Source organism: Pongo abelii, chromosome 17 (genome assembly GCF_028885655.2).
Source record: "Pongo abelii isolate AG06213 chromosome 17, NHGRI_mPonAbe1-v2.0_pri, whole genome shotgun sequence".
NCBI lineage: Eukaryota > Metazoa > Chordata > Mammalia > Primates > Hominidae > Pongo > Pongo abelii.
Window position 1 is genome coordinate 64,861,206 of NC_072002.2, and position 26,430 is coordinate 64,887,635.

General features: G+C 44.0%; 1 protein-coding gene across 2 annotated transcripts in view; it reads right to left on the minus strand.

Annotated features, from left to right (window-relative positions):
* MYO5B (myosin VB) overlaps nucleotides 1-26,430 on the minus strand; it is a 370,702-nt gene that overhangs the window by 273,398 nt on the left and 70,874 nt on the right. The window contains exon 1 of one of the 2 annotated variants that reach the window (XM_054537888.2): nucleotides 1,554-1,956. The exons of the other annotated variant lie outside the window; for it this stretch is intronic. Coding sequence (XP_054393863.1) covers nucleotides 1,554-1,577 — 24 coding nt within the window. The 5' untranslated portion in view covers nucleotides 1,578-1,956. Of the gene's footprint in view, nucleotides 1-1,553; nucleotides 1,957-26,430 lie in introns of those variants that run through there. 2 annotated transcript variants of the gene reach the window in all.

Here is a 26,430-nt window from a genome sequence, read left to right on the forward strand (position 1 = left end):
CCATGCACCTTGGGATGGCCAGCCACCTACTCTAACTACCCATGTGAGAAATGCCCACAGTGCAGGGAGCCTCACTCATGAACACATCCACCAGAACTTAGACACTCCCATACGGGTCATGCCACTGAAAACAATCTTTCAAGAGCTTCTACAGGAACCACCTTCAGAGCTTCTTTGCTTCCAATATCCTTAGAGATGAAACTGTTACATCTTTGGAGAGGGAACAGAATTATTTGAAAGTCAAATGTGAGTCGGTCCCAAGTTTGGTGAGCAGGTAGGTCAATATCACCCACCTCCCAATCCCAATTCACTTCTGGTACCAGGGCATTCTCCCAGTCACCAAGCTTAGAACTTCAAAGAAAACTGTTCTGCCATATCTCACCATGTCTAACTAGGGGGACCAAATCATTTACTGTCCAAACCAGGACACTTCCCACATATGAAAAGGAGGCACATTTAACCTTACGTTGGACTACATTAAATAGCCACATTTGGCCATTTTTGACCTAAAGAAAGGCAGCTCCATGATTCACTTATGCTGAGACACTGGGCTTAAACTAGGCACTTTGGGGAAAACAAGGATTTTGTGCTCACCCAACATGCAAGCCATCCCCAAAATCCTTTCAACATCTACCTCTCACACCAAATTCCCCCCTTTCCCCATCTGAAGCATCCTGATTCAAGTGTTTGCTCTTTACTTTTTAAATTAGGCTGTGAAGGCCAAGGTTGTCTTGCCTTCAGCCTCTCCCCCCTCCAATCCATCCCACCAAGAGCTAGAAGATCCCTCTTCCTAAAACTTAGGTCTGGCTATGTCACTCCGTGTTCAAGAAGGATCATTGTGGCTCCCAGAGCCTCCTGGATCAAGGTCACACTTCTTAGTCTATATTGAAGGCCATTGAGGCCGATCTCCACTGGTCACCATTTCCATCTCTCCTTCATCCTAATTTCTATGATGTACCCACTTGCCCCAGCACCAGTCTGTCCACTTTAAATAAGCCCAAGTCCTTTCCCACTTTGTTCACAATACATACTCTCAAAAAATCATCATCACCGTCATCATCAAACCCCCTTTGCCCTGCCTTGCATTTCTATTTCCTCTCCTCAATGTCTCTCCCCAGTGTCTTCCCGCTGGAGCTCCCTAGGCCCAACACTGGCTTCTATGCTGGCTCCTCAGCGTGGCTACAATATACCCCTACCTTCAGACAACGTCTGCTCCCAGCTCCTGCGGGAGACAACACCTGGGCCAGCAGACCTGCCAGCCTCACCTGGCATCCATCCACAGGGCCAGTGCTTATGCTGGGCCTGGCTCCACCTATGAAGGGAAACCAACACTGCAGTATGCATTGTCAGTCCAACGAAATGACTTCATTTCCCAGGCAAGTCCCCAGATTTTCAACACTGCTGTTAATATGGTTCCCTTGTCCTTCCTCCCCTATCTTTCTTCTCAAATCCTCCCAATATTTCATTGCTGGTGTCTTCCCTGACTTTCCTCCCACCCCCATTCCCTACAGATGTCATCACTCCCACTTCTGCATCCCGAGAATTGATCTCACCTCTCTTGTGACAGGCCAGTGCATGCTGGCTTGTGCTAGTGTGGTTCACATGTGCATCTCCGCCAGACTGCAGGCACAGTGAAGGCAGATACCGTGCCTTACCATTCTTTTGATTCCCAGTCCAAGTTCACTATGTGGTCCATCAAAAGTCCTCAATAAAGATTTAATTGTACTAATAAAACTTGTTTGGGCCACATATAACATAAAATGGCTTTGAACTCAACCATAAGAGAAGTTCCAAACTTCTTGAGAAATCACGGTGTTATTTAAATCATCATCCTAAGGTGACTTCACTCAACAACAACACTCATTTAGACATGTAAGTTCTGGTCTGTTAAAAATCATCACTGCAGCAGCAGCAGAATGTAGGGCTTCCTCTCCAGGCAATAAGCATGATGGCTATGTTGACCTCACAGGCAGAAAGTTCCAGGTTCTGAATAAGTAGTCATCAAATGACACAAGCCAGTGCTTAGGGAAGGACGGTAAACTTCTGTTGCAAGTCCCAAGCCTCTCGGGGCCTACAGGCAAACCCTGACTGCCCATGAAGCAGCCGCAGGTGCCAAAGGACCCACTGCCAACAAGGAAATGAGGGCAGTGGATCACACACCCCGGTGAAACTGAGGAGGAGCAGAGAATGAAACAGAGGAAACTGGAGACAGCATGACTTCAGACCAGCAAAGAAAAGTCACCACCCTGGAAACTAATGCTCTACCCTAAACAAAGAAACTACACACTGCTTTTTGCCAAAGAGGCTAGTGGTATGAGTCAGGAAAGGACAAGAATGACCAAATTCTCACAGCCTGAACCACATTCAAAGTCTAAGCCAAGAGAGCACCTCTCAAAGTCAGAGTAAAGAATTCCCTTCAAAATAAAATATTTACTTTAACATTTACTCCACAATATAACTTGCTTATATCCAACATCCTCCATCAAGCAGGTCAGTTTGTCTATTTACTTAGCGGTATACTTCAACAACAGTTAATACCAACAGATTCGTGGAAACACTATGTTACTTAAAATCAGTTTTTTTTATCTTATAGGTGTATTGTTCCAATTGTTTAAGGGGCAAGGTATAAACTAGCAATTGTTGCTTTGGAGTTACAGGCTCCAAACTTAGTTGCCATGTTCTATGGATTCCAATGAAGTTATAACATTCATATTAGATGTCATAAAGAGTCCCATCAAAATCAATACCAAAATATCTACTGGGTACTAGGCTGGCTGTGAGGAAGCAAATACACAACAAGGAAATAGACTGCCTTTACTTCAAGTAGCTTACAAGCTACAACTTAGCTTTGAAAAATTAAATGTCCAACTGTGTGGTACAGATTGGAAGCACAGTGGCATGGGGACTGGATTAACTGGGAAAGGCTTGCAGAGATGGTAGGATTTATGCAGAAGAAAAAGAAAGTCTTAGAAACAGAAATGAAATAACGTAGATAACATGTACAATGTAGTAAGCTCCTCTGTATCATTAATGTGATGACTCCAATACATGCTCTTGGAGCATAAGCAATCCAGGTACCAACAGTGGTCAACTGAGCAGCTGGGAAAGAAATCTTCACCAGAGGACAGCAGTTCAGATGATGGAACCTCTGACCCTTGCAGTCCAGCTCCTGTAATCCCAGAAAAAAACCCTAAGGATGCCAAGGCCACCAGCTTCCTAGTCACCTCCCTCAACACCCAGCCCCACTGTCAAAGTTGTAAACCTTTATACTCCCCTGAATGAACCTGAAGAACAGATAAAAATGGCCTTTGTATGAACGATCCAAGCACAACTACAAGAGTTGAATGAGTCTCAGCAACTGCTTAGAGGCTTCGAGCACAAGTTGCCTTTTTTTCTTTCCATTTAATTCATCTTCTGACCATGAATTCAATCCACATCCAAGCATGTCTCAATCTGGAGTTTCTTAAAGTCTGAGGATGCACATTTCCAACCTAAGACACAACAGTGTTCGTATCTTTTGTACCTACTGTTCAGAATAAGAACAACTGATACAATAAAACCCAAAACACCTGAAACAAAAAAGGCATGTCAAGCAATAATGAGAAGTAGGTTTGGACAGGTAGAGTGGGACAGGATCATGGAGGCTTCTCAACACAGGCAGCTGTTTGATGTTCCAGAGTGGATAAGCGACACAGGAAGACTGGGCTTCAAGGATACTTAGCAACAGTGGGACACACAGTAGAGACTTAGGGAACAGGAAGAACAGAAGTCTGACAAGATGCCATGGTTCCTTTCACTCCCAAAAGCCTGGCTTAGATGCAAAGCCAGCCAGTCAGCCAGCCTTGTAAGTAAAATGTAGTTGATTCTTGGGGTTCTACTACCAACAGGCCACCACAGAACACAAGGACCTTACTCTAAGTGAGACGTTCTCAATTAGGGGTGATTTGGGCCCCCAGGAAACATATGGCAAGGACTGGAGCTTTGAGCTGCTTTTAAGTGGTGGGGATGAAGTTCCACATAATTTCAGCAACCATCTTTACATGAATTTGCAGAAGTTAGCTGAGAAATACAAGGTATCTTGTAGTTATGTTCCCCCTATAAAGCCAACTGGCTTCATAGATGCCAATGGGCACCTGACATTAGATATATAAACTTTATCCTCCACCAAAAGGGCTAAATATAGACTACTATATAGTAGGGCCCGTGTGTGCCTGCCATGGGTTCACTGGGCCAGTTCAGGACACTGGACATAGGACCAGGGCTCCACAGTCTACACACAGATTCCCAGTGTCCTAAAGCAACCTTCAGGGATTTACCTCCCACATCACTATAGGTGCCTTCCAAGCTCAGATCCAAGATACACAGCCAAGATATTTCAGCAACAACCTGGCTAGAAACTGGAAGAACACTATAAAGTGACATGCACATGTGGTCCAATGACAGAAGGAAGGAGCTTATTTTCTTTTCTATATGAGCACATCTGTTTGGATATTCACTAGAGTAAATACTTAAATGACTAATTCACAGTTTCACTTTGTCATGGTTAAAGTATTTTATGCGACATCTGCTTCTGCTAAATCAGGATCTTGTTTCCTCCTGAGTTGTCACACTGAAGGCAGGAACATATGATGCTGGTTGTGTTGCACCAGCAAAAGCTTGAGAGAATAACCTTTTCAGACACAAGGCTCCCAGCTTCCTTTGGTATCTGTGAAGCATCTATCACTGCAAGTCAACAGACCCACTGACCACAGGAAGACTTCAACTAGTGCACAGAATTATGCTTCAACTATATTCAAGTGAGAAACGGCCTGCATGGTATGGAGGGAAGGGAAGTTTTACCCCTCTGCTTCCCACCCTCCCCACTTTCTACTTCTCTCCTCTTTCCCCAAAGCACATCGTACTGACTGGTCGGGGTCCAAGACATTACCTGGTACTAGCTGTTGCTCAGACACAGTCACTGGGGGCCAAAAGCCACATACCATGCATGCATCTCCCCTCTCTTTTCCCAGTCTAGGGATCAGCAAACCAAACCAGAGCTGAAGATTCCTTCTAAAGCACTGGGCTCTTTCTCTGCTCTCTTCTTCTTGTCTTTACTTTGCAAGGATCAATCAATCAGAGCATGGCAAGACCCCTAGACATGGAAGTGGCTGAGGGAGAGCTGGAGCCAGCAGCATCACCCGAAACTGCAGTTTCCCACCCAGAACTCTGCTTTGGGAGGGAGAGGGCTTGGGCCAATGAAAATCTAGAACTTCAGTTACTATTTGGCAATTGTTCCTTAAGAAGACCACAGGTCGGGGGAAGGGAAATGGGGAGGTATTGAAAAATCAGTTACAAGATGAATAAGCTCCGTGGATCTAACCTACAGCATGGGGACAATAGTTTACAATAGCATACTGTATAGTTGAAGTTTGCTAAGAGGGTAGATCTTAAGCGTTCTCACCACAAAACAAATCCCCAAAAATGGTAACTGTGAGGTGACAGATGATGAGTATGTGAATTAGCTTAATGATGATAATCATTCTGCAATGTATATGTACATCAAAGCATCGAGTTGTACACCTTAAATGCCATTTTTGTCAACTGTACTTTGATAAAGCTACATGGAGGGGAAAAAGAAGGTCACAGGGAAGAGGGGCACTTAGTGAGGCACCAGCCAGGCATCCCTGAGTCCTGGACCATCATATTCCTGTACGGGGCCATCTTCTCTGTAAGTCCTAGGCATATTGATTGACACATATTAAAAAGAAAAATAACTATAAAAATGCCTCACCTACAGAATGGGAGAAAATTTGTGCAATCTACCCATCTGACAAAGGTCTAATATCCAGAATCTACAAGAAACTTAAATTTACAAGAAAAAAAACAGACAACTCCATCAAAAACTGGGAAAATGATATGGCACTTCTCAAAAGAAGACGTATTTATGCAGCCAACAAACATAAAAAAGGCTCAACATCACTGATTAGTGAAATGCAAATCAAAACCACAATGAGATACCATCTCATGCAGATCAGAATGGTGATTATCAAAAAGTGAAGAAACAATAGATGCTGGTGAGGCTGTGCAGAAATAGGAATGCTTTTACATTGTTGATGGGAATGTAAATTAGTTCATTGTGGAAGAAAGTGTGACAATTCCTCAAGGATCTAGAACCAGAAATACAATTTCACCCAGCAATCCCATTACTGGGTATATACCCAAAGGAATACAAATCATTTTACTATAAAGACACACACACGTATGTTTATTGCAGCACTATTTACAACAGCAAAGACATGGAACCAACTCAAATGCCCATTGATGATAGACTGGATAAAAAAAAGTCTGGTATATATACACCATGGAATACTATGCAGCCATAAAAAGCAATGAGATCATGTCCTTGGGTGAAGGAAAGATTGTGTCCTTGGAAGGTTGAAACTGGAAGCCATCATTCTCAGCACACTAACACAGGAGGAGAAAACCAAACACCACTTATTCTCACTCATAAGTGGGGGTTGAACAACTAGAACACATGGACACAAGGAGGGGAACAACACACACTGAGAACTGTTGCGGGGCGAGGGGAGGGATGAGTTAATAGGTGCACCGAACGACCATGGCACACGCATACCTATGTAACAAACCTGCACGTTCTGCACATGTATCCTACCCAGAACTTAAAGAAAAAAAAAAAAGCCTCCAAATCTTAACTCTTAGAAAAGGAAGACAGATTGCTGGGAGGGAATTCACAGCAGGAATACAACCCAAGTGGAGAAAAGCCAGGTAAGGAACCTCCTCAATGGTCCAGCAACACACAGATCCAGTGAAAAGCTAGAAATGCAAGAGTGGCTACAGATTAGGAATACTAATGCCAGACAAAGAGTTTCCACAATTAGCAAAATACCTCTGATGCAGGGTGAAGGCTGCTCCAAGCCAGCCCTGCACAGCCCAGATGAGAGAATCAGAACCTGGCTCTTGAGTATAGTCCCTAGACCAGGAGCAGCAGCACCTGTAAGCTTGTTAGAAATACATAATCTCCAACCTCAGAACCAATGAAGTAAAAAAAAATCCCCAGTGTTCTACATGCACATTAAAATATGAGCCTGTCCCACAACCCCCCAGGCCAAAGAATTAGATAATCCTGTACCAACCCACAGTTTCTCAAAGTCTTTTCCTTCCCCTCCCCAGCCTCAGCCCATAAGAGACTTTTCTGCCCTTTCCCAGGAGCAATGAAGAGGGAGTCCTTTTTTTTTCTTCCCCAGGAACTCAGTCCTTCCCCCAAAGGAGAAGAGTAGCGAATCCAACAGATTGTATGTGATCAGTGAGTGGAAATGCAATGCTCTCGAAACAGGCTGTGCTCTCTCCTTCCCACTTCTCCCCTATCCCACCTGTCCTTGTTCTGACTGTGCTCATGGCTACAGGCTCACCTTGGGCTTCCAGCTCCTGTGGTTAACTAGTCAGGAGGCCCACTTTGTGGGCAAAGCTCTCTGGGCATTTTGGCAAAGCCATGACCTCAACAGTGGACCAAAGGTCCTAAATTTGAGGGTAACTAGGTGCTGCCTAACCATTCATTAAGCCACTATCTTAGTTTCCATTTCCAACCAGTTTTGTGTAGATTCTACCAACCTAAACTATGGAGGCTGGGAAGGGTAAAAGACACTCTATCCTGGCCCTCCCTGGAAGTTAGAATCAGTATCTTACAATCTTGTGCTTGTTCAAAATCCCTACCTGGTGTGGGTTGGTTAAGTCTCAATCCATTTTTTTTTTCCTTTATAAAGATTCTGGTCAAGGCTGGGTATGGGGGCTCATGCCTGTAATATCAGCACTTTGGGAGGCCAAGGTGGAAGGATCACTCGAGGCCAGGAGTTCAAGAGCAGCTAGGCAACAATGTGAGGCCCTATATCTAAAACAAATTTTAAAATCAGCCAGACATGGTGGTGTGCACCTGTGGCAGCTTCTGGGAAGGCTGAGAAGATGGCTTGAGCCCAGCAGGTTGGGGGTGCAGTGAGCTATGATTATACCACTGCACTCCAGCCCGTGCAACAGAGCAAGACCTTGTCTCCTCATCTGCCCCCACCAAAACAAAAAACAGATTCCAAACACCTAGCAACTCTAACATCATACCACCAATCACTGTTTGAAACTTGATGGACTCTAAATAATAATTTGCCATCAAGCACATGGAGTTCCAAATGGGTAGGGCAAGCATGCATCATCATCCGGGAACAGAGTTTACAAATTACGTTAAATGTAACATAAGGCTCACCTTCTTAGTTAAAAGTATCAGTTTTGAGGAAACATAGTGAGATCCCATCGCCAATAAAAAAAAAAAAAATTAGCCCAATGTAGTAGTGTGCACCTACAGTCCTAGCTACTCAGGAGGCTGAGGCAGGTAGATCTCTTGAGCCCAGGAGTTTGAGTTTACAGTGGTGAGCTATGATCATGCCACTGCACTCCAGCCTGGGCAACAGATGAGACCTTGTCTATTAAAAAAAAAAAAGGAAAGAAAAGAAAAGAAAAGAAAATTATACCTAGCGAGGAGGACATTAAGAACTTTAAGGTGTCTTTGGCCAGAAATTTAAGATTCCTGGGTATCTATACATGCACCATATATATATATATATATATCTCATGAATCTCAAAAAATTTAAAAAAGGAAAATCCTCATATTCTTTGAACAAAAATTCAAAAAAAATTTACCAATTTTAAAAAAATGTTTTTACTTAGTTTATGTCTCTACTGTGAAATATCTGATCATCTATTTGTGGTCATTAATTTATTCAATGAGGAAAATTTTACTTTAAATGACTAGTATTTTAGTTCAGAAGAAACGTTTCTACAAAGATCATACAATACAATTGTTCACTGTCATGATGGTTCCTGTCTTTATTTGGGGATGAAGAGTAATGATTATAAGCATGGGCTTATAATCATAAACCTAAGACCTTCTTAGGTTTCCCACAACTATGTAACCAGTTCCTCACAAATAATGACTAATGTACTTCATAGTAATGACAAGTTTCAGACCATGTGCTCTTACATTACAGCTAAGTTGATAATAATCTTTCATAGCCTTTTCCCTAAGTTTGAAATTGCTAGGTCCTAGGGGAAAATTCTTTTATCCAGAGAATGCACAGACATGGACCACACAGGTAGCATCTGCCCCTTATTAACCTTGAAACTGGAAGTAGATGGACAAGAGACATCCCAGCCCTGCCAAAATGCATAAACACCAGCAATCACAGAACTGCAAAGGCCAGAACAGCAACACCTGTGGGCTGGCTGATGCTCAGATGGAAGAATTGGGATGGAGCACTCTGGAGACCACCAGGACTCAACCACCAGGAGGACTCAAGAGGGGGTACACGAGGACATCTAGGAGCAGGAAGTTAAGACTTGGCTTCTGGAGTTTAGGAGAATGGTTTCCCTATTGACTGGGATACTTACAAAGGAAACCAAGGTAGGAATCAGACCAAGATGAGGCTGGAAGAAGAAAAAAGACTGGGACCAGTCACTAGCAGTCAGGGTGTAAGCAAGAGGTCAAGGCATGGTAAAAATAAATAAATAAATAAATAAATAAATAAATAAATAAATAGATAGATAAAATAGCTGCTGATGCTGGTACTGGAGCTGGGTGGGCAAGCAGGATGACAGGATAAAGAGGGGCTCCCCTTTATGTTGTTCAGAGGGATGTGAAAGCCAGGATATCGTTACCATCTGGAGTCTTAAACAATTACTTTCTACCAAACAAAACAGTGTAGCTATGAAGCAATGCTTCTTCCCTAACGTGTGAGCTCTGAACCAGGTTCACAGAATCCAACATGGGAAAACTGCACCCCACGACAGTCTCCTTAAGCTCCGTACTTCATGATTCCATTTATGACCTTCTTAGAAGCAGAACTATAGTGATGGAGGACAGGTCAGTGGTTGCCAGGTTAAATAACTTTGTAAAAATTACTATGTTTGCAGGGTGCTTTTTTTTTTTTTTTTTTTTTGTTTTTGCAGTGTGTATTTTTCTGCACACAGGTTTCACCTGATTTCAAAGGAATATGAAACTCCCCAAAAAGGTTAAGAAAACCACTGCTCTAGAATATCAAAGCACAAGGCCTTGCATATGCCATTTGGAGTATGGAGCTGGGCTGGACAAATTAAGTAAGGACAAAACCATGAAGTCACTCCTATGAGCACCACTCCAGCCCTCCTAGCTCAGCACCTTCTGGTGTTTCTGGCACAAAAACAGAGCTCTTTATTGACTCTCAAAGACTCACATAAACAAGCCTCCTTTGTAGGCTGTCCACCCTACTCACCCTCTCCAGCTACTTTTTATAGAACCACCTCAAATTCATACTATTCAAGACAGAACTCGTCCTCCCATCCTGCCCCTGCATCCTCCGCCTGCTCCCTTCCCTGCCTCAGAGAGTGGTACCATCCACTCACTTGCCCAGCAATGCACCCTGGACATTGTCTTCACTTCCCCTCTACCTCATTAATTCACCAAGCAGATCTCCCGATTCTCTCCCAAATCTGTTTGCTTTTCTCCATCCCCTCCACCACTGCCATCCCTGTCCAGGTCTCACCTTTTCTCACTAGGGTAAAACCCTGACCTTTGGTATGACCCCACATCAATGCATTCTCCTTACTGCAGCCAAAGTGGATATTTCAAAAATGCAAATCAAATAATTTCCCTCCCTTGCTCAGAGCTCTTAGATGCCCTCCTCACTGTTCTTGGGACCCAAGTCCTAGCGTGTCAAAGGGGTCATCATTATCTGGCCTTCATCTTCTGGCCCTGTCCCGAGGTTTCTGCCTAGTAAGTTTCATCTCTTACCATTTTTACCTTGGAAATAAGGCTAGTTCCATTTCCCTAAATGCTTCATGTTCTTACTGCTAGGCCTTTACAGTATCCTCCCTGTGCCTGGAATGCTCACCCACCCCATTTCTCATTATCTGGCTATTCCTCTTCAGGTTTCACAGCCTGGATGTCACTTCCCCCAGGAAGTGCTCCCAACTCCCCAGGCCTGCGGCATGTGCCCCTCTGTGCCTCCCCTGACACAACCCTGCTAACTCCACATGTCAGACAATTCATCTGTGTCCCTGATAGACCCAGCCTGTGAAAGGCATCTTATTCACTGCTGTATCCTCAGTGCCTATTACAACAGGAACTCAAGCCTTGCTGACATAATTTGTGCCTTTCGTATGGCCACATAACTCTATGTCCCTCCCATCTCATAAAGCAAACCCTGGAGAAATAAATGCTCATTGGCCAAGACTCACTCTGCTGCTTTCACTAAGGGAGGGCACAAAGGGAGGAGAACATCTTGGCCTAAACAGCCAGACAATGAGGATTAGTTATGGGACCTCCAGCTGCCCTGACTCTGAATCATGGGCTAGACAGAGCTTGGAGATTGCCTGGTCCAGGGTTTCCTAATACCTTAGGGTGCCTTTTTTTTTTTTTTTTTTTGAGACAGTCTTCCTCTGTCACCCAGGTTGGAGTACAGTGGCATGATCTCGGCTCACTGCAACTGCCACCTCCCAGGTTCAAGTGATTCTCCTGCCTCAGCCTCCCAAGTAGATGGGACTTCAGGCATGCATCACTATGCCTGGCTAATTTTTTGTATTTTTAGTAGAGACAGGTTTTCACCGTGTTAGCCAGGATGGTCTCGATCTCCTGACCTTGTGATACCCAGGGTGCTCTTGAAGAACTCCAAGATCCACCAACCACCAGAGAAATGAGGGGCTCAGATAAGACAGCCCTCCTGCCACAACCAGGGGAGTTCTACCTTATTCTCACATCTTGAGCTTCGATTAAGATTGTGTTTCAGAGTTTTGCAACTTACACTTAACAAGATCCCAAATTCCATTATCATCCCCTAAATTTACAGATGCAAAACTGAAACCCTAAGTTGTTAAGGGACTGGCTCCAGCCACACAGCCATTTCCTGCTAGAAACCAGCCTTGTGATTCCGGCATTCTTCCTGGTTTTCATGCCATACAGCACTACATATCTGTGGAGCAACAGTAAGAGGCAAAATACCCTGGTTAATCATCCTCTCACTGCTTTGTTGTACGTGTTTTTAAGTTGTATATGCTAACATTCACATAGCATACATGTACTTACAGTATAATTATTCAGAAGTGAATATCTGCATAACCATGCCCCAAGAAGCCAAGGATACCACACCCTGAAGTCCCCAGCTCCCATGTGGCCCTCCCTCTAGAGCAAACCATTATCCTTTTTTGTTGTTGCTGAGACAGTCTCACCCTGTTACCCAGGCTGGAGTGCAGTGGCGTGATCTTGGCTCACTACAACCTTCGCCTCCCAGGTTCAAGCAATTCTCCTGCCTCAGCCTCCTGAGCAGCTGGGATTACAGGCATGCACCACCATGCCTGGCTAATTTTTGCATTTTTAGTAGAGATGGGGTTTCGCCATGTTGCCAGGCTGGTCTTGAACTCCTGGCTTCAGGAGACCCGCCTGCCTTGGCCTCCCAAAGTGCTGGGATTACAGGCATGAGCCATCATGCCCAGCCCATTATCCTGTCTTTTGAAATAACTCCTTTGCTTCTCTTATAATTTAACCACATATGTAAGAATCTCTGACAAACAGCTGAGCTTTGCCTATAGTTGAACTTCACAGAGTGTGTACTGTTTTATAGTTTGAGTCTTCTGCTCTGCATTAAGTGAGATATGTTCATGTCCCTATGTGTTGCCAGAGTCCATTCATTCGAGCTATTGTGTGCTATTCTAGTATATGAACATACCACAATGTATTTGTTTTAAATATTGATGGTGTTTCTCCTATGTTTTTAACATTGAATCAGCTGAGTCCACACGATTTCAACATGATTGTACTGAAAATACCTGAATACCCAGAGCAGAAACAGGCCAAGTTCTCCAGGCAGCCTAGACTGGCTACATGTTTCACAGAAGCCCAAGAATAGGAAACTATGTAGATGGACCCCCGACAAACATGCATCCTTGACAATCCACAGTGCCTTATGAGGAGGTATGCAGCAATCATCTCAGGTTCTAATAATAAGGCCTTGCTGTGTGCTGATAAACCAGAATCAGTAAACATATGTAGTAACTCTACTGTTGAGGATATCAGGTATGTAGATAAAAACTGATTATCTTTCCCCAGCCAGCTCTGAAGTGTTCAAGTCTAACATGAGGCTGTATGTGCTGCTTCCATTATACAGCTGGGCTAGCTGGGTGAGGCAACCCTTTCCTTTCCTCACACACAATACAGTTCACCTGGCTTTAGATGACCCCACATGCTAAAACTGTCTTCTCTGACCCAGGCTCCAAGAAGAATAAAGTCACTGGGGTGATGATACCAAGACTAGCTAAATGGACCAGGACTAACTGAACATTGGCACTGAGTGATTTTTAAAGCCCTAGAAACCCTATCTTCCCGTCCCACCACTTCCCCCATCCACAGCTTCCACCAAACTTCCACTGAAGAACCACGATAAGAAAGTTTCCAGTGTCAATACTCTAAGAGGGCAAATGGCAACTGAATCCCAGCCAAGACTAGAAGCTACATGACAGACCACATACCTTTCCAAGAAAACAGAATTTGTTATGGGACCAGCAGGAAAAACCATGAATGCTAGACACCCAAGCCAGGAGACAGGAAGACATAAATTATGAGAAATGCCCCCAGAAAAGTTCAGAGGTTCACAAAACATGCTCTGTCACCAACTTGCCAGTCTTACCACAACTGGTCCACTGGTCATGATTTTTTTTTTTTTTTTTTTTTTTTTTTTTTTTTTTTTTTTGAGACGGAGTCTTGCTCTGTCACCCAGGCTGGAGTGCAGTGGTGTGATCTTGGCTCACTGCAAGCTCCGCCTCCTGGGTTCATGCCATTCTCCTGCCTCAGCCTCCCGAGTAGCTGGGACTACAGGTGCCCGCCACCATGCTCGGCTAATTTTTTTGTATTTTTAGTACAGACAGGGTCTCACCGCATTAGCCAGGATGGTCTTGATCTCCTGACCTCATGATCTACCCGCCTTGGCCTCCCAAAGTGCTGGGATTACAGGCGTGAGCCACCGCGACCAGCAGTCATGATTTTTCAAAGGCAGCAGAACCAAGGTAGGCAAAGGCACCCTCATCCAGCCAACGGCAGCACCGAGAACAAGAACAAATCATGTCACTGCCCTGTTCAAAATCTTCCACTGGTTCCCTGTCCCAGCAAAAGTCAAAACCTTGCAGCAGCCTCAAAGGCCCTACCCAGTCTGGCCTCTCTCTCCTCTCTAACCTCATATACTACCCTCTCTCCCTCCACTCAGCTCCAGCCACAGGCTTCCTTGCTGTTCCTCAAAATCACCAGGCCTGCTGTGCCTCAGGCCTGGGCACCTGCTTTCCCTGTCTGGAATGTTCTTTTCCCAGATATCCACGCTGCTTCCTCCCTCAACTGCTTCAAGTGTTTGGCCAAATGTGAACTTCTCTGTGTGGCCTCAAATTTCACCATCACCTCCTCACCCCATTTCATATCTCCTTTCTCTGCTTTATTTTCTCCTCCCGGCAACAACAGCATCTATGCCCTAAATACTTTATCCGGCTTATCTCCCTCCCCGTGAGATAAGCTCTCTGTGGCCTAAACCCTCCCACCTTCCTCCCTCATTTGCTCCAGGTATGCCCAGCAGCTGATAGGAACTCAAGGATTTGGAAGATAGTGCTTTCTCTCATTTTATACAAGAAGAAAGTGGGGTACTTGGTTGGCAAGATTAAGTACCTTGCCCAGTACACATTACTGAAAAGTACCAGAGCCAGAATCTGACCCTAGGTCTGTAGAGCTCCAAAGCAATGTTCTGAATCCCTCCTGCCTCTCCTTTTAAATGTACTTTCCTTATCCCTGAGTGCATGTCACTGAAACTCACCAATCACACTCCACAAATGCAGAATGTTGAAGTATAGGGCCCACTGAGGATGGAAGTTAAGGAACCAAATTTTACTTCATTAGTAAACAATTTCCAAATATGTCTGTAGCATGGATTAGCGAGAATGATGAGTTTAAATGCTATTAACCACCTAGAAGATCTAGACAAGGTAGATTATGAGTCTGTTAGAAAAATAAAAATGGAAGCATAAAAATCAGATAAAGGAGAAAACAGGCAAACACCTACAGATTCAGAGAATGCCTTACTAAATACAAAACATATCAGAAGAAGATCCTGCAATCATAGTGTACCATAAACAGAGAGCAGCAGATAAAACTACTTTAAAATGTTCACAATGATGAGATTTCAACAACATTGAGATTTCTCTTCAGCATGTCACATAATTCCCCTCTCATAAGGTTAACGTTTTCATTCTTTGGTGGAGACTATATTAAGGAAATGGCAAACAGACAAAAAGAGAAGAAAGGGATAATGCTCAGATTAGCTCAAAGATTACTAGAGTGGGAACAGAGGCTGTGTCAACTCAGTAATGTTGATGCCTTGGTTTACTACCAATTCAGAGGTATGTAATGAGGCCAGCACTGAGGGTTTCACTGCCATCATTTATAATCTGTAGCATTTTTTGCTAGTGTCAAAAAGTTAAACTGCAGTTATCTCAAAGAAGTAAATTCTATTCATAAAACTACAAAATCTCTACTCTGCAAAGGGCACTGGGTAGTAAATTATTTTGTTAGTCACAGATTGGAAGATACACACCCAATGTCAAGATAATAATTTAAATTAGTAGACAGAAAAACAGATCCTTCTGGTTCTCATTCTCTTTGAAAGTTCTGGGGCAAATTCTCCAGATTGTATCTCTCATTCAAATACATGTTCCTTGGGTAAATTTAGATAAGACTGAATTCAAAAGAAACAGGCACCTGCTAAAACCCTATCTTCCTTAAGGGATCAGTCATGAACTGAGATCTATAATGGTTATTGTTGCTTTTATTGCTGTATGTTTGCAGAACCTTTTGCAATTATAGCAGTAGTTATTAAGGTCCTTAAATTCTCTGCAGTTTATGCTGGTAAAGGGATCTCATTAAGGTAAAATAAAACTAAGTTTACTAACTGAACATTGGGACTGGAATTTCTAAGTCTTAGCCCTTTCATTCATTTATTTGACCTTCTGAAGACTCTGCCTCTTATCAACTCATCCCCTCTTCCTATAAGGCACCTTGAGCACATAAGTCACCTGGAGACTTCAATGCACTGCATCTACTGAGGACCTACTATGTGCCATGCAGGCTCTGGGCACTGGAGCAGAGAAGGAAGAGACAAGATCGCTGCACTAATGGAGGTCACATCCTAGTTGGGGAAACAGGCAAAACCAGATACAGAGACACCTGCTATGAAGAAAAGTAAAGTATGGTAAGGGGCTTGGAAACAACCCAAGTGGGCAAAGGAAGAGAGCTATTTTAAATCGAGTAGTCAAAGAAGGCCTCTCTAAGGAAGTGGTAATGGAGAAGCAACAGGACGGAAATGAGAGAGCAAACCTCCTAAATATTGAGTAGGGATAAAGTATAATAAAGAGATTTGAAGCCCCACTCCTGAGAGATCTGGGATACATCTAGGAATCCATAACTGTAGCAAACCACCAAAGCAACTGCATCACAGCTCCAAGGGGCTCCTTTTGAGAAATACTGCTATAAGGATAAACATGGAATCCTCCGTACCCAACAATACTGGCCCATCAGAGCAGCAAAGCATCAACACCAAGACGTCCCCATCAAGAGGCAAAAGCAAGGCTCCTGCCGAGCCACCCACCCACCTGCCCACACCCAAACGGGGCTCCAAAGACAGCCGCATGGGGTGGCCCCTGTGCTCCCAGGCTCAGAACCCCCACGGCGCCTTAACCAGCTGAGCACCACCAGCCCTATCTGCCTTTGAGCATGCACTGTGCATGACACTTGAGACTGGTTATGCCCCATGAAAAACCTTTTTCTGTCTGCCCCAAGGCAACTCAGGCCCTTCTGGTACATACACAAGAAAACCCCCACTATAGTAAGTCACTCCCTACTGGACTGAAGGTTTCTAAGCTGGCACACAGTAGCAGCTCAGTAGCTGATGAATTATAATAAATAACAATGACTAACGACAGTAACATCCCTATTGTCAAAATGTTTGTGAACCAATTTTCAGCAGTGTAACATCCAGTATAGCAGCTTTCTATTACACTTTCAACACAGCAATTTTTTTTAAAACAAATTGGGTCATTTATTTCAATAAGACATTTGTTAGCACAACATAGTCATTAAATCACAAACACACAACCCTGTCACCCACATTAAACTTTAAAATCATGCCATGTAATGAAGGTTACATGGACGTTGAGTGACTGCTTATAAATAATGCACAATTAGAACACTTTCTCATCTCCAAGAATTAATCGTTTTTCCCTGAGACCTGTTTCAAGTGTGCCTCAATTCCCTGCCTGTCCCCACCACCTACACTGCTGAGTGTGAGGAGGCATCTTCTGTAGCTTCCCATCCATTCTCAAAAAATATTTGCTCAGTACCTGTTGTCAGCATTGTTCTAAGTACTGGGCATAAAACAGTGAACAAAAAAGACAAAAAGTCTTCCCTGCCCTCAGGAAGCTTCACATCCTAAAGCAATATCAAGGGGTGCTTTGACATAAAACCGAAAGCCTCGCCTTCCCTCCTAAGAGTCACTGATGCCTCCCTGTGATGCTGTCGTGATCATTTTTGCCAATTGCACTTTAGGGCTCACCATGATTTGGAGGCAGATAACTACATTTCACATTTGTGTTAAGATGGGGGACAACTGAACGTTAGAGAAAACACGTTGCTGGACCATGGAACACTGCTCTGATATGGTTTAATTATTAAAGTTAGGAAGCTGCTATCTCCTTTTCTTTATGCCTGAACATCAAGTGTGGCCTCGCAATTATCAGGTGCACACAGAAAACTGCAATACATTTCTGTACATTAAAGAACATTCCCAAAAGCATCAACTACACAAAGATAGGTACTGTGGGGCCCTGAAGGGTTGAAGTTAGTGTGAGGGTCTTTTCTCATGGCAGATTCCATCAGTGAGAGCCGCTTAGAGAAGCCCTCTCTTACCCACTCCCCTTTCTGGCTTTGATTGTTATGCTCACCAGGAGTGACTCAGGCTGCTGTTCTTATCACCCAGGCATCTCAAATGCTATTTTAAAGTACATGGAAGTTTAGCTTTTGTCCAAAGCCTAAAGAGCTGCTACACCAACTGAAAAAGAGAACACACAATTAACTCATTTTATCGATTTCCCAAGTTAAGTCCTTAGACTGAACAAATGGGATCAGATTTCAAAAGATTAAACTTCCATCTCACAGCCCCATTTAGGGCATTAAAAATCTATCTGCCACCTGAGCTTGGCTTCGTGGTCTTTTGCCTCTTCTCTTTAAATCATGTTAGATTATTTCCTTTGGCTTAATGTCAGCCCTGTAAGGTAATAAGCAGTTGCAATGAGGAGATGGTATTATTTTGCTGATGAGTAAACTGAGATGCCGGCCAGCAACAGTTAAAAAGAAAAGAAAAAAATTAAAAAAGGTGGTAGAGGTAGAACTTGGTTTCTTTAAACTGCCGTGCTGTTATAATACTGAGTTTATGTTATATAAATTTTGGAGAATGCACAGAAAGTCAAGTCATGGCTGGGCAAAGAAACAAAGGATGTGCATGTCTCAACCACGACCCAGAGCTTCAGCTTAAACTAACTCTCAGCCTATTCAAAGCCACACTGACTCCTCCAAGCTAACCAAGGCTCCTCTTGGGAAAGGGTGTCCACACAATCCTCAAAGAACCCAGAGGTAGAGCCCGGCTTCCCAGGATAGCTGCCTTCTAATTAAGGGGTAACTTAGGCCTTGGAGAGAATCACATTATATAATAAAGTTACATAAACCGTTCCCAATTCAGACATTTGTCTGAGCTGGGCAAGCATGTTAAGTGTCAGCTGACTCCATCAGAGCCTCGACACACACTGCTCCAGACGGAACTTGGCAAAGAACTAGAGGACCAGAAATAAGAGTTCATCCTTCTACTTGAGTGGCCAGCACCACTGCATCTAGGAGCAGAACAGCAATGAAAATGGAAGGCCAGGAGGTGTGGGGAAGACCAGTAATGCTGGTGTTACCTCGACAGGTGGAGCAGGTGTGGTGGCTGCCCCCTTGATAAAGCCCATGACAGGAGGCAGTGCTGCCCAAGACCTTGTTTATCTGTAGAACCCTCCTCCACACCAAAGTTGGGTGAAGCCACATGGCAACTTGCCTCCTGCTTTCACACCCAGGAGGCTCCCAATTGCTCCAAAGAACATTTTGAAAATCCAGACATAGCAGAGAACAGAGACAAAGCTGGAGGACAGCACCCTTCTGATTCCACAATTTGATGGTCCACTCAATGCTGTATCTCAGTTTGCATCTGCCCACCACTTACACCTGTCCCCACAACTGTGCCTTCCTCCTCTCTGCTCCATCATACCTGTCCCAGTCATGCCAACAGCTCTCCCAGGGATCCTGATCCCCAAGGTGGGCAGCCACCTGCACACTGTGTTAGGATGCTCTCCAACAGCATCCCATGGGCATGACTTAGCTCTTCAGACACACCACAAGGTCCTCTCCCCTACTCTTCACAATACTCAGACAGCAGTGAGCCCTTGCCTAACCTTCAGAAAGTGTCTATGGAATTCAATCTTATGGCTAGACTTCAGCCTTACATAACAGAAGTCAACAGTTATGCAACCCTCTCCCTTCCTGCAGAACTTGCATTCCTCACTTACCAAATTATGTACTGATCACCTACCAGGGCCAGGTCTTGTGCCAGGCTCTAGAAAGTTGGTGGCCAGACACAAATAAACAAAACACACACACACACACACACACACACACATACATACATAAACTGTCCCTATCCTCAGAGCTGACAGTTTACTAGTGAAGCTGATCAAATCCCCTTATGGTGGGAGTCTAATGATTAGCATGACTTCAGAATCTTACAGAAGAGTCTAGAGCCACTTAATAACCAGCTCCAACATTTAAATCCCCATTACCGGATATCTGGCCTCATATGTTAGGGAATTCTTAAGGACAGTGTACGGGGAACAGTTTCTCTGGTCAGGATTCTGTGGGTATGTGGGAGGGGGGAGGGTAGTGGTAGGTAAAGTTCTGGGTTTTTTTCATTGTTTAAAAAGGTAGTTGTTAATGGCTGCTTGCCTTCTACTTTTAAATGAGCAGGTTTTGAATGTTTCCAGTTATCACTAATCATAGATGCACGAGGAAAGAAACTAACAATGCAACACCATGGGACCTTTACTCCCTAGCCTGTTACCTTTCCATCCCACCATCTCTCCAGGGTGTAAGACACTAACCAAAATGGTTTTCCTAAAAGAAGGTTTAAAATGGATCACTAAACAAAATTAGGAAAAACTGAAAGTCTAAGACAGACTCCTAAGAGCAATCATGTCATCCCTGTGATCCTAATAGACCAAAGTTTTTGGCCATGGGCATGGCTACTTATCTTTCACCATCATCCCCCAATGTGCGGCGATCCATGCCCACAACAGCCTTCTCTCTGTGGTATAGGCGGAGTACTTGAGGGGTGGAGCAGTCTGATCACTAGTCCACAGTCATCACTTGGCACTCTGCAGTCAGTCCGTAGAAAACTTCACTGTTACTAAATGAATACCTGGGAGGCAGGATGCTTGTTCCCCAAATCCAAAAGAGGAAAGCTCAGGCATGAGCTGAGAAGCAGTTCTGCCAATAAAGAAGACAGGCTTAACTTTGCCTACCCAAACTGGAATCATTCCCCTCTGTAGCAAGAGACAGCTTCAGATTTAAATCCAAAAAAAGAAAAAACCTGCTGCATCTCTTGAGTTCTCCAATGTGCCAAGTTCTCAATTAACACAATGGGACACAGAAGGTGAATAAGGCCGTTCCTAACCTCAAGCGGCTTAACCCTTGCTCTGGTTTGAACAGCTGTTCTCAAAGTGTGGTCCCTGGATCAGCCGCATAGCTTCACAGGGGAGCTCGTCAGAAATGCACATTCTCAGGCCCCACCCAGACCCACTAAATTAGCGGTCTAGGGTATTCAGGAATCTTTAACAAACCTTCTGGGCAATTCTGATACCCACTGAAGTCTGAGAACCACTGAGTTACCAAAAAAAAAAAAAACCAAAAACCACAAACAACATCAACAATGAAGAATCAGCATCTGTGATATCATTTAGCTATGAAGGTATTTCCTACATAAGACTCGCATACCCAACCTTTTTGACAATGACACACTGTCACAGCACGTAAGTACTATTAAGTACGTAGCAGCAATTGACATTTTGTTATGAGATAAACATTAACCCTATCTTCTTTGATAATAAGCAATCTCTGAATATTCATCTATATTTGGTAGCTCATTTCAAAAATGCCCTTTTTTGGTCAAGATACGATTATGTTCTTTGGTCCCAATTTGGGGTGATAAAAAAAAGCAACTTAGGTGAATATGAATATGACCAAGCCCCTATAAAAAAGGGCAGCAGTAAATTTCTACAAATAAGTCTAGAGAGGAAACTTCAAATTCTCATTTAAAAAAAAAAAGATAGCATGCTCATGAATTCCAAACTCTATGGGTTTATTTCTTCAAGGCTCTTCCAGGAAGACCCAACATCCCACACCTTTGTAAAGCCTGTCTAAGGCCTGGAACAGCACTTCCAGCCCCGTTAACAGATGAGGAACAGGCCTCCATGATCTCTAAGCACAGCAGAAGACATTAGTTATGGAATTTTCAAAGTTTAGATTATATCTTTCTATATACCATATCATCGCCCCCTTTCTCCCTGGGAGTCTGACTTTCTTCCTCTCTAGAGGAAAAACTTGTAACTTACAAAATGGGAGAATTAGAATACCTACTTGTTCCTTAAATGCTCTAAAAGCCAAGAAAAAAAAAAGTGCATTAAGAAAACAGGGTCATTATTCTCTATCCATAGGTACCAGCAATTCCCAGCAGAGCAGGAGAGAAAGAAAAGCTACAGGCAGACCCAAACAGCTTCCCAGCTTCGGCTCACAAATGGGAGTGATTTTGTTGCTAAAAACATCCCTCCTCTTTCAGACTCCTCAGGCCTGAGCCCATAGAACAGGTCTCTGGCTTATATAATACCACCACCACATAGTACGCCATGCTTGCGTCCAGGGGCTCATGATCTGGCTTTACACAGTAAGCACTTACTGTATGAAAGGAGCAAAGTCAGTGCTGGGCAGTCCCATCTCCTCCTGAAACTGTGCTCCTGCACTGCCGGATTTCACATGGAAGTGAAAGGATAATAAATTCAAGTCGATGACAGCCATACATTACCACCGGCCTGATGAAAATGGCCTTTTTATTAGTGCCTCAGCCTCCTTCACTCAATGCAATCAAGCAAATGTTTGACAAATGATTGCAACTCAGTAGGATACAACTGCCCATCCACCCGCCCCCAACTAAACCCTGAGACCAGCTAGCGTGACTGTCTCAGTTTGCCCAGAACTTCCCTGGCTCAGCAACGAAAGGCTGGCAAACTAGGATGGTTGGTCACCATAGGACCAGCAGACCTATGGCTGCCGCTGCAGAAAAACAAATCTTAGATAGGACCACCTGTGTCCAATCTGAAGCCCAATGAGAGTTGCAGGAAGAGGCTGTCACAGCCTTTAGTAACTTAAAGTCAGTGTCTTTCTGGTGAAAAGCATTCAACTAAGAGCTAAGAGCCTAGGTTAGTAGTTCATATGCATGCCCAAATTTGACAGTCTCCTGAAAGGTTTACTACAGCACAGAGTGCTGATCCCCAGGTCTGGTGTGGGACTCAATTTGCATTTCTTTTTTTTTTTAATTATACTTTAAGTTTTAGGGTACATGTGCACAATGTGCAGGTTTGTTACATATGTATACATGTGCCATGTTGGCATTTCTAACAAGCTCCCAGGTGCTACTGTTTGTTGCTAGTCACAGACCACACTAAGAATAGTACCAGCTTAGACCACGGCTCACCTATAACCAACTGAGAAAACCTGAGTCAACTATCAGACTTCCTGGGAAGCCATTTAACCTCTCTGGTCTTGTCTCTACCTATGAGATGTAAATGATCAACAGCGCTTCAAATTCTGGACTTCTAGAATAGTGTTTCTCTAATTTTAGCATGCATAAGAATCACCCAGAAAGAGATAGCTGGATTCTGTGGAAACAGATTCCTGGATTCCTCCCCACTTACTGATTCTGCAGATCTGAGGTGGGGCCCAGGAATCTGGATTATAACCAGCTCCCGGTGATGCTGCAGAGAGGCCCACATGGATCTGCACTGTTCTATCCCAGACGAGAGGCTCCTCCAACGGCATTTACATTGATTTTAAACATGAAGCTGAGTAGCAATTACCCTACAGTTTTCACATCCTTCAGCTTCCTATTCTTTTAATCCTCAACAAATTCTGTTTTCTCTCCTACTCATTACACCAACAGCTGCATTCCATCTCCCTCAACTTTTTGTCTGTGGATTCAGAGATTGCTGTCACTGCAAACAGAGTAATCTCATGGGCTGCAGAAGTTTTCCGTTCAATGATCTATCCAGTTCGCATGACAGGGTCAGGGAGAGACAACTGGAAAGGATAATTTCCTCATCCTGAAGATGAGAAAGAGGGAGATTCCGGAGCTTGCCCAAAGACCCAGGGTCAGTGAGCGGCAGGAATTAGTTCATGATCTCCAGCTCAATTATTTACATGTCTCCTTCTCCTAAGGGAGGGATGTATTAAAGGGAAAACCCCACCAATATAAATCAGCCTGAGTTGTTCATTGGGCCACTTATCACTGAACTGCACTCCAGCTCTTTTTCAAGTACTTGTCCCAGACATTCAAAGAAAATTTTTAAAGAAAATAAGCTAGAGAAGGTCTTGCTGAAAAAGGAAAAAAAAATAGTTTGCTGTGATACCTTCTGAGAAGCACAAATATTTTAAATGAACTGGTGAACTAGACCCTTCCTCAACAGTGGGCTAGAACCAAGAGAGATGGGCAGTCTTCTCATAGCTCCAAAGTTGAATATTGGGCTCCCTGGGAACATATTTTAAAAAAGGTCTAGCTTCTAGCACATACGGCACTCAAAAAGGCATTAAACAGAAACACCACTGTGTTCTCCACAGAAAGTTGTGTGTGCATTTGCAAAACTTCTTAAGTATTTAAGCAATCCACTTCAGCATTTATGATATAGACAGAAGGAACAAAGACTTATCGAGCAGTGCTTTCAATTTTAATGTCTTCTGGGGGCCAGAAGTTTAATTGATCAGCTTCACAACCTTCACAGACAGTGTTCCTTCTCCTCCAGGGAGCACCGAGTGTAAATGTGGAAGACTCAAGTGAGGTCTGAAGGCAACGTCTGCTCGAGATTGGCTTCCCAGAGCCATAGGTTTCTAGCATCTGTCTTCTGAACCCCTTGCCTGACTCACTAAAGGTGAAACATGGAAGGAGATGCAGGCAGCAGGAGGGTGACCCTTCAATTCTCAGGGTAGTGTTGGTCTGCGTTTCTGGGACGCAGAGAACCCCATGTGAGGTCTCAACGGGCCATGTCCTAAGGAAGCACACCTACAAAGTGGAACTGTCAGAGCCACCAGGAACATCTGTCTACCATTCTCACCCCTCTTCCCCCAGGGTGGCATGCGGAATGCCCTGGACAGGAGCCAGCCAGCATTCCTGGGTCCAGCCTGGCCCTCCTGAGTAAGCTGCTTGACCTCAAGCAGGTCATAGCTGAGCCTCAGCTTCTTTGTATGTGATATGGAGACAATAATCCCTGCTTAGTCTAGGGGTGGAGAATACCTTGTGCCAGGGTAAAAGGCTACCTCTGGTTTTAGGGGAGTCCCCATTCCTAATGTACACCCCCAGGCTGGCCCACCTTCACTAGAGCAGCTGATGAGCACTGCTACTTCCTGGTCAGCTGGTAGATGGTGAAAGCTGACCTGCACACCGCTTAAAAGGCTTCCAATGTTTCAGGAGCTTCTAAGACCAAACTCCTCAGCTAGAGAATGAAGGACTCTTCTGTCCATCTCCAGCCTGCCCTCCAGCCCGGAAGTCAGCAAGACCAGCAACTTATGGTCAGTGCAGATGCACCTGCTCTCCTCTGGGCCTTTTCAAACCCCACTCCCATATCTGAGATGCTTTCCCTTCTCCTCTGCTTCTCAGTCCTTAAGACCCAGTGTGGGTTCCTCCTCTGTGAATCCTTTCTGTCCTGAGAAGTCTCTTTCCTTCCCTCTGTGAAGCTTTCCCTGAACTCCTGCAGTGGCACCATCAGCCTCCAGCGTGCCCACGTGGTCTTCATTCCACAGCTTGCATATCTGTCCCTTCTAGATTATAAGCACCTCAAGGCCTCACTTATTTCTTCACTCCGGTGTCCAAAGTGGTCTAATAAACATTGTTAATATACATACACTGGTAGCTTTATATAGTGAGACAATTATAGTATCAATGACCTTCTTAAGTGAAATTTCAAGTCTTATGTATGTCACTCTAAACAAACTTAGCATGTGAAAATTGGATTTACCTAAAAGATTTATCAAAGGGCTATGTGTAGCAGGATTCACCAGAGGACTCCTTTAAATATCAAGTGCCCCTGCATTAAAACAGAATTCAGTTTGACATTGATTTTTTCAGGAACTCTCACTCAATTTACTGAGAATTAACTATCACCAATGGAAGGCATTCTTCAGAACTCACTATGATCAGGGCCTGCCCTGTGTGCCTCCTCACCTCATCATTCAGTGTAAATACAAAGCACCCACTTAAGTGCGTCACAGGGACAAGAAAAAGACCCTATAGCCCCACAACCCAAACAGGCACTGTCTTCACTAATGTCTTCACTGCAGCTAGCCTCTAGCCCAGGGATACCTCCAGCAATGTAGGTCCTGACTCATGGATCTACTAGCAGACAACCAAAGACTGCCAGGATCCCATGCAACCATCAATAACAGTCCTTTCTCACTGCAATCTGTAAAGTCTTTGCTTTAGACTAAAATATTTGAAATGGACATCACCCTTAGTTTCCTTTTTCCTGCTTCCAAGATTCACACTGGCTATGGAAAGTTCATAAGGCTTGCAGTCAAATAGGCAGCCCTGAACCAACCCCCAAAGCTGCTTCTTTGCAACCATGCAACCTCAAGTGCATAATTTTAGCCTAAGTCTGTTTCCTCATGGAAAAAGCAGGGTGCTGTGAGAACTAAACATAAAGTGCAGAAAGCACCAGAACACCGGGCACAGATGACGCATTTGCTCAATGACAATTTTCACCACCAAAACACCTTTCTCCCGATCACACAAATTCATTTTAAAAGCCACTAAGTGGTAGGATATCTGCCCTAAGTAGAAATGTGGTTCTTCCTTGATGGTACTTAATTTAAAAACAGAACCCTAGACAGTTGTGTTGGCTCATGCCTATAATCCCAGCACTTTCGGAGGCCGAGGCAGGCAGATCACTTGAGGTCAGGAGTTTGAGATCAGCTTGGCCAACATGGTGAAACCCTGT